The sequence below is a fragment of the Coptis chinensis genome, chromosome 2, assembly GCF_015680905.1.
Source record: "Coptis chinensis isolate HL-2020 chromosome 2, ASM1568090v1, whole genome shotgun sequence".
Lineage (NCBI taxonomy): Eukaryota > Viridiplantae > Streptophyta > Magnoliopsida > Ranunculales > Ranunculaceae > Coptis > Coptis chinensis.
The window spans coordinates 55,496,273-55,507,419 of NC_141457.1; the positions used below are offsets into that span (position 1 = coordinate 55,496,273).

The 11,147-nt window shown below is 34.9% G+C and overlaps 1 protein-coding gene across 5 annotated transcripts; it reads right to left on the minus strand.

Moving 5' to 3' along the window:
• Positions 1-6,826: 6,826 nt before the first annotated feature.
• On the minus strand, positions 6,827-10,315 carry LOC147516689 (transcription factor bHLH76-like). 5 transcript variants are annotated; one of them, XM_086594608.1, is made up of 8 exons: positions 9,833-10,315; positions 9,712-9,752; positions 8,948-9,019; positions 8,640-8,840; positions 8,396-8,458; positions 7,986-8,178; positions 7,278-7,338; positions 6,827-7,077 (listed from the first exon to the last, which is right to left on the minus strand). In XM_086594608.1, exons 3-6 carry the CDS (start codon positions 9,008-9,010, stop codon positions 8,062-8,064), a joined length of 444 nt encoding a protein of 147 aa, XP_086450734.1. In that variant the 5' UTR covers positions 9,011-9,019; positions 9,712-9,752; positions 9,833-10,315; the 3' UTR covers positions 6,827-7,077; positions 7,278-7,338; positions 7,986-8,061. The 5 variants fall into 5 exon arrangements, with proteins under 5 accessions (XP_086450734.1, XP_086450735.1, XP_086450731.1 ...); XM_086594609.1 differs by lacking the exons at positions 9,712-9,752; positions 9,833-10,315 and adding an exon at positions 9,267-9,611; XM_086594605.1 differs by lacking the exons at positions 9,712-9,752; positions 9,833-10,315 and having other exon boundaries at positions 8,007-8,178; positions 8,948-9,241.
• Between the last annotated feature and the right edge of the window lie 832 nt (positions 10,316-11,147).

Genomic DNA, 11,147 nt, shown 5'->3' on the forward strand with positions numbered 1-11,147 from the left:
AATAGAAAAGAAATTACCCCACAAATTTCACAAAAATAATTATATTTAACTAGCAAAGAGGATGTCATCATAAAATTATAGGCATTGACACCACCAAAATAAATGTGCATAATGGGACTTGAAATGAAGCACACTCATTAAATTCAAAGTTGTAAAATAATGACCACCATTGCATTTAATTAAGCAAGACTTGGCACCAAGACATCTCCATCCGCCCCTGTGAATAGATTTTGATCTTTCATGTTGGAATTAAAGAAAATAAGATCATTATTGTTGTGGCCAAGTAACCTTTTGATCGGAACAAAAAATTAAGCAAACGAAGTTGTGTTGCCTAGCGTATAATTGAGTCCCGTTTTGTGTTTTCCTATTATATAATTTCTCTAATTGACTCAGAGAAATTGTGTATTTGTCAAAAAATCACGAAAAAAGTCTAGAAACTATGTTCTGTACGTGTCTAGGTTTCATCTTAACATAGAATCTATTTGACATAACATCACAAAAACCTTGACTAGAAATGGGGATTTTGCTTCGACTTCAAAAGGGCTTGGGGAATGGGACATATGGGATAGACTGATAATAGGCGCATTGGAACATAAAACACACTTGGTCCAAATAAATACCTATTTAGAAATATTGACAGGTGGCCATAATACCGCTAGGGATGAGATCGACCAACTGTAACTTGGAAAAAGACCATAATTTATTTAAAATCTATAAGAAGAAAATAAAGAAGATGATAAATTGAGTAGGGAAAATATACATGGAGACTCTTAATTGTTGAGATGGCTACAAAATTTCGAATTAAGCTATCAAGTTTAATATTAAGGGGACTGGGGAAGATAAAAAAACTTGAATATTTTGTACTTATAACTTATAACTTATAAGTTTTTACTACTATAAGTTATTGATACAGTTTGTACCTACATAGATTAATTGTGATATATTAGTTGGGGTGTTTATGTGTGGTGTCAGGAGTTGCTACCAAATGCGTAGTTAAAACTTTTTGTATATTGAAGGGTTTAACTAAAGCATCACAATTTGTGCTTGAATTAGATCGTAAAATTTTTAAATGTAAAATCTATCAAAATGAAGCATTTCCTATTAGGAAACTCTCGATCTATAGGGGAAGTTTAAAACTTATTAGCCTTAGGGATAAGGCGGAAATATATATATATATATATATATCGGTTTGTCTAGAGTGCCACTCTAAATCTGCCACTCTTATCTCACTCTTCTTCTCAGCCGTCCGATCCATCTCAAGATCTGATGATCTAATTCACCCAAAATTTCTAATATTTTAAAATTTCGTGTTATTTCAAAATTCAAAAAACACGAAATTTTAACAAAAACGCGAAATTGGAGAATTGGAGAACTGTCTCTCTCTCTCTCTCGGCTTCTTCTTCCCCAAACCGATACCAACCTTCTGGATTAAGGTATTTTTCCACTTTTAATTCGTTTGATTTGTTGTTTAATTAGCTTGGTTCTGTTTTTGTAATGGCGTGCTATTTGTGAGGTGCTCGTTCTTTACATAATTCCTGTGTGCTATTTTAGTTCCAACAAAACAACCAACCTTGCTTTGCTTTTGGAGCATCGTTACATCTCAATTACACCAGCAGCAAGCCAGAGAAGGGACAGGTATCATTTGGCAATTCAACTACCAGTTGCATCAATTCAAATTTAAACTTCTTTTGACTGTCTTTGTGGATAGAATTGATAGATATGTAATTACTATAGTGCACTTTAGGTTATGGTGCTTGCCTATTGGAACGTTTTAATTGACACTTGGATTGTCATTATACCATAAAAACTTGAATTTTGATTTAATTTAGGTTGCTATGATTATAGTTATGATTGATACCCTCGTTTAAAGACGGCGACAATTTCGGTGAACTCTGTCAGAGTTCGGTGAAGTAGCATATTCGGTGAACTCTGTCAGAGTTTCGAATTCTGTCAGAGTTCGGTGAAGTAGCATATTCGGTGAACTCTGTCAGAGTTTTGAACTCTGTCAAAGTTTTAACTAGCATATTCGGTGAACTCTGTCAGAATTCGGTGAAGTAGCATATTCGGTGAACTCTGTTAGAGTTCGGTGAACTAGCATATTCGGTGAACTCTGTCAGAGTTTCGAATTCTGTCAGAGTTCGGTGAAATAGCATATTCGGTGAACTCTGTCAGAATTCGGTGAACTAGCATATTCGGTGAACTCTGTCAGAGTTCGGTGAAGTAGCATATTCGGTGAACTCTGTCAAAGTTTTAACTAGCATATTCGGTGAACTCTGTCAAAGTTCGGTGAACTAACATATTCGGTGAACTCTGTCAGAGTTTTGAATTCTGTCAGAATTTTGATGTTTAAGTTATCTACACTATTTATGTACATTGGGATTTTTGTCCGTTTAAGTTATTTATATTTTTAAGTTTTTCGATTTATTGAAATGGAGACAGAGACATCAATCAATATCGAAGAGGACGTAGTTGGGTCTTCGTCTACTAAAGCCCCTGTTCAATGCACGGAAACATTAGTTGCTCATTATATAGAAAATGAGGTTTTGTTGAGTTACTTTTACAGGTAGAATAATTGTTGCAGACTTGGAGATTTCACATTATTTCACATGCCCATTTGTTACTTTGTAGAAAAAAAAATTGTGTTTTGAAGAACGGTCATTTGTTGTAGGTACTTGAATTGGCTAGGAATGCGGCTAGAGATAATAAGAAGAATAGGATTATTCCAAGGCATGTGTTGTTCGCAGTTAGGAATGATGATGAATTGGGGAAATTGCTTGCTGATGCTGCTGATGGGGTGTTGCCTAATATTCATAATGTTTTGTTGCCAAAGAAGATTGATAAAGGTGGTGAGAAGATTCCTGCTGCTTCTCAGCCTAAGGCGTAAAAGTCTCCTAAGAAATCTTGATTGGTGGATTGGTGGTTTAGGTCTTATGGATAATGTTTAGTTTTTTTTTTAGTGGTTGGATACGTACTGTGTAATTGAAATGAACTTTAGTTTGACCTTTAATATGAATGGATGAACTTTAATTGAAATTCTACTGATTAAATGAGAAGAATGGATGTTTCTATTAAAGGTGGTGAGAATGGATATTGCAGTGTCTATTGTTTGCCCTTCCTTGACCGAAATAAACTTTTGTGAGAAAAATAAATTTCGACGGGAAAAAACTCGACAGATTAAATGATTTGTAAAACCATGCCATTTCGTTCTTCTTGGATTTGCTGCAAGCATCTTTTCTCTCACCACTTCGGTGATCATTTAGCACACCAAATAAACTTCGGTGATCATTTCGACGGAAAAATAAACTTCGCGAAATAAACTTTGATAGTGATCATGCAGTTCGAAATTTGGGCTATGTGACTTGCAACATCTTATTGATTCTCTAACAGAACTTGGTCTGATCAGTTTCTAGTCTCTATATTCTCTGACAGAACTTGCAACATCTTATTGATTCTCTTACAGAACTTGTTCTGATCAGTTTTAGCTTATTGAGCTGGGCTTGGGCCGATCTCTGCAGTAAAAATAATTATGTATGCAGAGATACAAAACTTGCACCAAAACTTGCAGAGATACAAACACATCATACAAAACTCTGACAGCTAAAACATTAACAAAATTAATAGTGTATTATATGCTACTTTAACCTTAATGCAGGCTGAATCTAGTTAAAACCAGAAGGAGCAAGTAAAACATTATAATTAATGAAGTGTAAAAAGTGTAGTAAAACATTATAATCAATAGGATACAATAGTGATTACTCTACTAAAAAGTTTACATCGGCAAGCTATAGTACACAAAGACAATATAATGATCTGGAAAATCAACAGGGTAGTAAGCTTCTTTCCATGTTAACTGCCCATTCACATATAAAGGAATTCACTTCCTCTAGCCTTTCATCATGTGGACAATGACCTGCAATTATCAGATTGTACAAGAAAATTGAGATCTCAAAAGGGGGAAACAACAGTCATCATAAATAGATCTTCGGAAGAAGTGGTAGGGATACAATTAATGGTTAGTTTAGTAACAACAAGACATAACGATGTAGTAATTAACTGGTTTATTGTTTAAGTGTAAGCATCAAGATTACTTGCATCCAATTCTCTTATCTCAATCCCAATGCAACACTCCCTAAGTTCCGACAGTTTTGACTTACGCTGTTATGGAAAAGACATGAAGTAGAAAAGAACAAGAAGAAAGGTGTAGATGGTAATCAGACAAATACTGGAGTGAAACATAAATCCAAACTAGCTATGTCACCAGGACACAACAACACAAAATGGATATCAGTTCAGTAACTTTAAGTATCAGATATATTATAGCACCATCTTGAAATATCAGGACCTTGGCAAAAAGTAAGGATACTGCCCGAAGCATTTCAGCGATAAGCCAATCATCATCATTTCGTTCGTTTCTGCAGACAGACATACAAATTTCTATTAAAACCCTATACAGTATAGCATCAAAGATAATAAACGACAGCAAAGTTAGAATTGAAGCAACCTTACAGTAGGGTAGCAAAAAATATAAGAGCATTTGTGTAAAAAAACAATAAAAAAGGATGTGCCAAAGCCTAAACCACTAAATTTGGAGGTGGTTTGATTTGGCACAAAGTTCCATCGTTCTAATTTGCTCTGCAAAGAAGGAACCAACAGTTCGAATACTGCAAAGAAGGACCATAGAAGAAATTTATTCAGCAGCAAAAGTCTTCTCCTCACCCTTGTAATTGACATTAATCACAGGCTTGTCAGCAGCCCAGGCGTAACCTTGAATGACCACAATTTCATGTCACTCTGAACAGAGGCATCAGAAAACCTCATTCCAATCAACCTCTTTGTGTAAATTGAACATCTCTACAACATAAACAAGAATCGACATGGATTAAAAATAACTAAGTCCGTTCATTGCGTTAGACAGAAATAATTAATCTAACGACCTCTAGCAAAAAAATAAATAAACTAATAAAGTATAACGATGATATAAAAGTAGAAATTGTATGTTAGAATACTTTAGGTGTACTTCTTAAAAAATTAACCTTTTGTTCTTCTTCCTTTTTTCCTTCTTTTTTAAATCGACTAGATTCAATCCACAGATTAATTGTGTTGCTAATAAAACTAATGACTTAAGCATTAATATACTAAACAAATGTTCACAAAAAAAAAAACCCCAAGATAATAAACAAATTAAACGCACCTGCAAGGTCATATGGATTATGCTTATAAACATTGATTTGTTTGATATTGTTGACGGGTAATGGTCGATTTTGATTTCTCCTAATGAGATACTCTTCAATGAGTTGGTCATCGCGGAGCCGGAGAAGCTTGGTCATCGATAGAGAAGCTTGGTTTCTGGGGTGGAGAAGAAGAAGACCTTCCAAACCAATTTCGCATTTTTTCGTTTTTTCGATTTTGAAATACTGCAAAATTTTGAAATTTCGCGATTTTTGAGTGAATTAGATCATCAGATCTTGAGGTGGGATCGGACGGCTGAGGAGAAGTGTGAGATAAGAGTGGCAGATATAGAGTGGCACTCTAGACAAACCGTATATATATATATATATATATATATATATATATATATATATATATATATATATATATATATATATATCGACCGTTCAAGTAATAAAAAATTATAGGGAAAAATTATAGTAAGAGAGGCATATATATGTGGTATATATCCATCCATATTGAATTGCGGATATATCAATGATAGAATCATTTTTTATTGGACAAAATACAAATATAGGTCCTCGATCTAATATATGAAATGCAATAAAATATAAAAGAAATCAAACAAGGGAGACAGATGACTACGGATTTTGCTCAGCACGCATGTTCTATTCGATACGGGTAGGAGAAGAACCCGACTCGATAGTCATACAAATTGGTTGATGATTTTGAAGAATTGGAAACTGAAAAAAAGTCAACCGAGGATCGTGGTAGTCGTTCACAAAAAACCAAACTTTTAATCATTTTTAATGATAACTAAGTTATAAAATCGGTTGTTGAATTAGACTCCTTATGGACATAACCTTGCGTATCAATTCCCAAACCAATCTTTTGCAACACCTTATCACTCAATGTATCAAAATATTGTCATGCAACCATGCATTTGGTAAGTTTACAGTTACTTTGAAACAAAAAACAAAATTAATATATAGTGTCTGACCACCACACCAAGACATAAATAGTACTATCTATTACGACATACGTAATTTTGATGTCTAGAAATTATAGATTAATTTTATGAACAACACCACCGAAAGCACAACCGAACAAGTAGAGACGAGTCAATAAGCACAAGTGAATAACCACTACAACATAACAGCACTTTTGTGACGGCTAGGAGGCGTCAGAAATATTTATTGTGATGCCTATAGGGCGTTGGAATTTAGGCGTCTGTGTTGGTGTCAGAAATTTTTGTGACGCCATTATGCCGTCACAATTCACATATTTACTGACGCCTGTATGCCGTCACTAAATGTGTATTACTAACGCCTGTATGCCGTCACTAAATGTGCATTACTAACGCCTATACGCCGTCACTAAATGTGAATTACTAACGCCTAAAAAACTGGCGCTATAACTTGCGCCAAAACAAATTAACGCCTCAGTGCCGTCAGTTATCATAAATTTGTCTTTTTTTAAAAAATGCTTACTGACACCTGTCAGGCGTCACAAATTATTATTTATTTGAAAAAAAATAATATTTGTTTTTGGTTTCCATTCTTATTTATATTTTTTTTCCCTGAAATCGCCTGCATAAATACAACCACATAAACCCCAAACAAGCAATTATACACAAGGAAAATCTTAGTAATAACCATCACCAAAATTTGACTAAGTATATATATCACTAAATAATGAATAACATGTAGATTAAAAGATATAAATGTATGGATATAGCAGAATCTACCAACATACTATTTCAATATAATCCCTATACAACAACTCAATATCACATCCTAAGAAGCAAGAGCATGGATTCCTTGACGATTCTCTTGGCGGTCTCGCTCTAAAACATACACACCCTGGACCAAGCTGGCAGCTACAGATCTTCGGTGATGTGTATTTTTCCTTCATAAAAAGAAAAAAATTCATTTCAACTAGACCTTAGTCAATACAAGCTAATTAAGGAACCACTAAAACAAGCTATTGATTAGTCAATATACACAATTTTCACTAACCGTGCAGTCGCAACATAATATGCTCTTCCACATGCATGATTTCACAAAAAAAATGAAGTTTACTAGCATTTAGACTGTTAAGAGTAGAACCTTTTCAGCACTCCTAAACATCGGCTTCCAACCACAGGAGAATCAAGCTTCAAGTCATCAACTGCATCATAAGAGAATCAAGTTTACTTCTTGTCTAATAAGAGACTATGCACTCTAACCTTCACCTACAGAGAAATTAAACTCAGCTACAACTTCCTTTGAAAAAATATTAATCGTTGTGTCAAAGAAGATGCACCTTTCAATGTTTGTTTACTACAACACTATCCAACTTATAAAGAACAATTATGCTAATTTAAAATTTCTAAAATTATCATTGATCCACGAGAGCGGAAAAAAAAACACCCAACTCTTATCAATAGTACATCATATAAATTATTAGATTATATGTAAAATGTATCCATGAATAACATAAATGATGTGATCTAGTTACCAAGACAACAAGATCATAAGTAATTAAAAAAGTAACAGTTCAATTTCGAACTACTCACCTTTCTTTCAAAGCAAGAATTCTAGAATTAAACAAAATGGGCTATAGTATGCTATGTTTTGTTAGTAAGATTTATTGATGCCATAGAAATGCATACAATAATATAGACCAAAGCCATAGACCCTTACCCCACTAGCAAGAAGCTAAAAAAGGCTATGCATAGAAATTGTATAGGGACAGGTATAGGCGGTGGAATTTAACACTAGTACAGACCTCACCTTATGCTAAACAATATTAGTACTTATATAATAAGGACATACCTGACAGGACCATCTTCAGACCTTAAACGAAATACAACTAGAAATCTTGATCCCTCCAAGATCCCTCCTCGTAGCCTCATATCTCCGTCTTCAGGAATCTCCTAGCTCCATTCTGCTTCCTCAAAACCACAAAAAAGGTATCCTCTTTCATAATTTCAAAAGGAATACACCATTCTGTATCACCCAATCGGACCTACACACATCAATCACACATTCAAAAATATTTATGTGTAATTTCAATAGGTTCATTGTTGCTCTCACGACGTACTTTCGAGACATGAGAAATCAGGAACGTAAATCACAGTTTCTTTCTCAGACAAGTAGCAAGTAATAAAAAACTTCCGCTAAGCAACACGCACGCACATAATTGAACCACATTACCACAATGACGTGAAGATGAGAATGCTTACCATTTTATTAAGATCTTCGGGGCTTGGTAAAAACATTGCTTGGAAAAGCATGCTGTAGAGAAACTGTCGATTAAAGGAAGCATTCGAGTATGAATTATAAATGATCCCACATCTATGTACAACATAAATTTTGCAATTACAGTTCTCAAAATAGTTATCTGTAGGAGAGGGGGAGAGAAAGAGGAAAATAAAGAGAAGCTGTATCGGTTATCAATTTAAATTTAGAGAAGTAGAGAGCACAAACCTGATTGGAATCCTTGTATCCAGCTCCATTCATGGCCATCAGTTGAGGATTAATTGTTCTCCTAAGTGCATCTGATGGGTTTTCAGTTCCAGACATACCCACTTGAACCAACCCCTGCTGAGATGGATGTAACTGGGTGGGAACCATATTCATCTCTGGTGAAAAAGGATACAAGGATTGACGACCCCGTGACTGATGAATCTGTGATAATAGTGTTGAAAGAAACATAAATTCAGCATGAGTAGAATGTAAGATCCTCTTCTTCTTTGCTGATTTGAAAAGGAAACAGAGGGGAGGAGGAAACATACATCTTTTGCAAGGAGCTCCTCAATGTTGAGATCAACCATTGGATTGACAGTTGCAAGCTTCATAGACAAAAACTGGAATAGAAAGGAAAACATATCAAGTTTTTGGCCATGCTCAAGAAAGGCTAAGGTGTTACAAACCAGAAAAACCCAGTGTTACAAAAATGTTGTTATGGTGTAGTGTCTAGGTAGACCATGAATAGCATTTACTTTGACTTCATTTTGTAAGAGACCAGGGTAAATAGCATCTCCGAAACACAATGTTGAAACTCATCATAGATCCTCTAAAACCACGAAACATTCAAGGGTACATGAGCGTTACCTATCTAAGCCACAGGATATTGACCACTAGCTGTTGGGCAGTGTCTTATGAGATGGTCTAGAGAACCACACATGTAATAGGTATTATCTCCCTATATTCAACACAATAAATTAGGTCAAACAGAAATCACATAGACCACACACCAATAACAGGAAGAATTCTTCCTTTCAAATTCCAATCGCAAAGGTTGAAGTAAATCTGGTATAGTCTCCCTATGGTACAAAGAGTGCGAGAGACTCAGGTATTACAAAAGAAACGGAAAACTTTTCTGTAGCAGGGTACTGAAGGCAATGATGAGTTACATATCGCAGGTCGGTGCAACGTGCAGAACACTTGTAAATATAATAAGCCATAGTCTAAAATCATAATATCACAATGAGAAAACTTATAGAAATAACAACAGTAGTAATGTAACACTAGCAATAATGCAGGCTAGTGAAACTACCTTTCGGTGTTTACTTGAAGCAGCAAAGCATCCAACTCCATCTGAAAAAAATGAATGCGATATTCAAAATGGCATTAAAGATATGTTTGAAATGATGTGACAAAAAAGGTTTCAAACTCACCTGAAGTACAAAAACAAAATATTTAGGAGTTACCAAGACTATTGGCAGATGATCCTTCCCTTCTCATAGCGGAACGTAATAGCTGAAACAGAATTTAATTGGCAATGAGTTAATTATGGTTCCAACCAAAGAAGAAAAACATAAACATAAGTAAATGATTAGAGACAATAAAGACAAAATGCACTCAAGTATGCAATGCAAAATATTTTCACCAAGTCAAACTTATGGACCTAGGATGTGGTAACACCACTATAGCAACCCGTCACAATTAGTCTTTCCATGTGCTCAACTAACTGCTTTGATGCCACTAAAAATAGTATTAGATATGCACACTCTCTAGATTTCCTTAGACAAGACACGATGACTTGCCCATACCACCTACAACCTAAACCTTATTTAAACAAATATAACTTGTTGCTATTGAATTACGAAACAGATTTGCAAACCTGGCCACATGACATGATATAACTTCAATTCTAAACCGAGCTTATATATATAGGATTAACAGTATTACCCCCCCCTAGATGAGCCAATTAGGATTTCCCCCCTACTAGATGGAGAAATTAGGGTTTCCCCCCCAAGTACACACAAAAAAAAATCAACTTGGGTTGACCGTGTTTTTTGTGTGTTTGGGGAGGGGGACCCTAATGTCCCATCTATGTGGGGGTGGGGGTCGGGGTAACACTAACTAAAACTATATATATATACTATGCCAATGCAATTTAAGGAAGTTAACCAAGTTGTCCTTGCATATCCTGTATATAGGCATAGTATAATATGTTTAGGGCTAGGTAAAGGTGGCCTTCAAAAATTATTTTAGAAAATTATAGAACTACAATGAATAGGATGGAAATGAAATGATACCATATGAAAAAAGAGGGCACACATAAATTTAACAATTAAGCACCTTCTCATAAAGTTCACACATTACATACAATGCCAATGCAATTGCTAAAGTGTTCACCATCTGGTTATGAGTTTACAATCTCACCACCCCATTAAATTAGGGAAGTACTAGCAGCCAAGAGAAGAAAATAAATGGCCAGTAGCCTTAGGCATAACGATCACCAAATTGCATCCACAAAACCCCTCTTTTGGGTCCTACAAGTACAAAGAGAACACAACTTGTATAACTCAATAAAATGGAAGCAAACCATCATTAATAGGAAATATATTATCCTAAGACACTTGCCGATGATATCTAAACTATGTTTGGTATGCTCTTTGGTTTGTACCTTCCAAACAAGAACAATTAAGTCATAACACTGAGATTGCATATGATAGACCATGGGAAGAATAAATTAATTAATGATAA

Excerpts from the sequence above, each read along its gene's own strand:
- LOC147516689 (XM_086594605.1), bottom strand. The coding sequence starts at position 9,040 with ATGTTTTCCTTTCTATTCCAGTTTTTGTCTATGAAGCTTGCAACTGTC. Across the intron at positions 8,841-8,947 it reads AGGAGCTCCTTGCAAAAGAT|ATTCATCAGTCACGGGGTCG; the intron begins GTATGTTTCCTC and ends CTATTATCACAG. Across the intron at positions 8,459-8,639 it reads GATACAAGGATTCCAATCAG|TTTCTCTACAGCATGCTTTT; the intron begins GTTTGTGCTCTC and ends TTTAATCGACAG.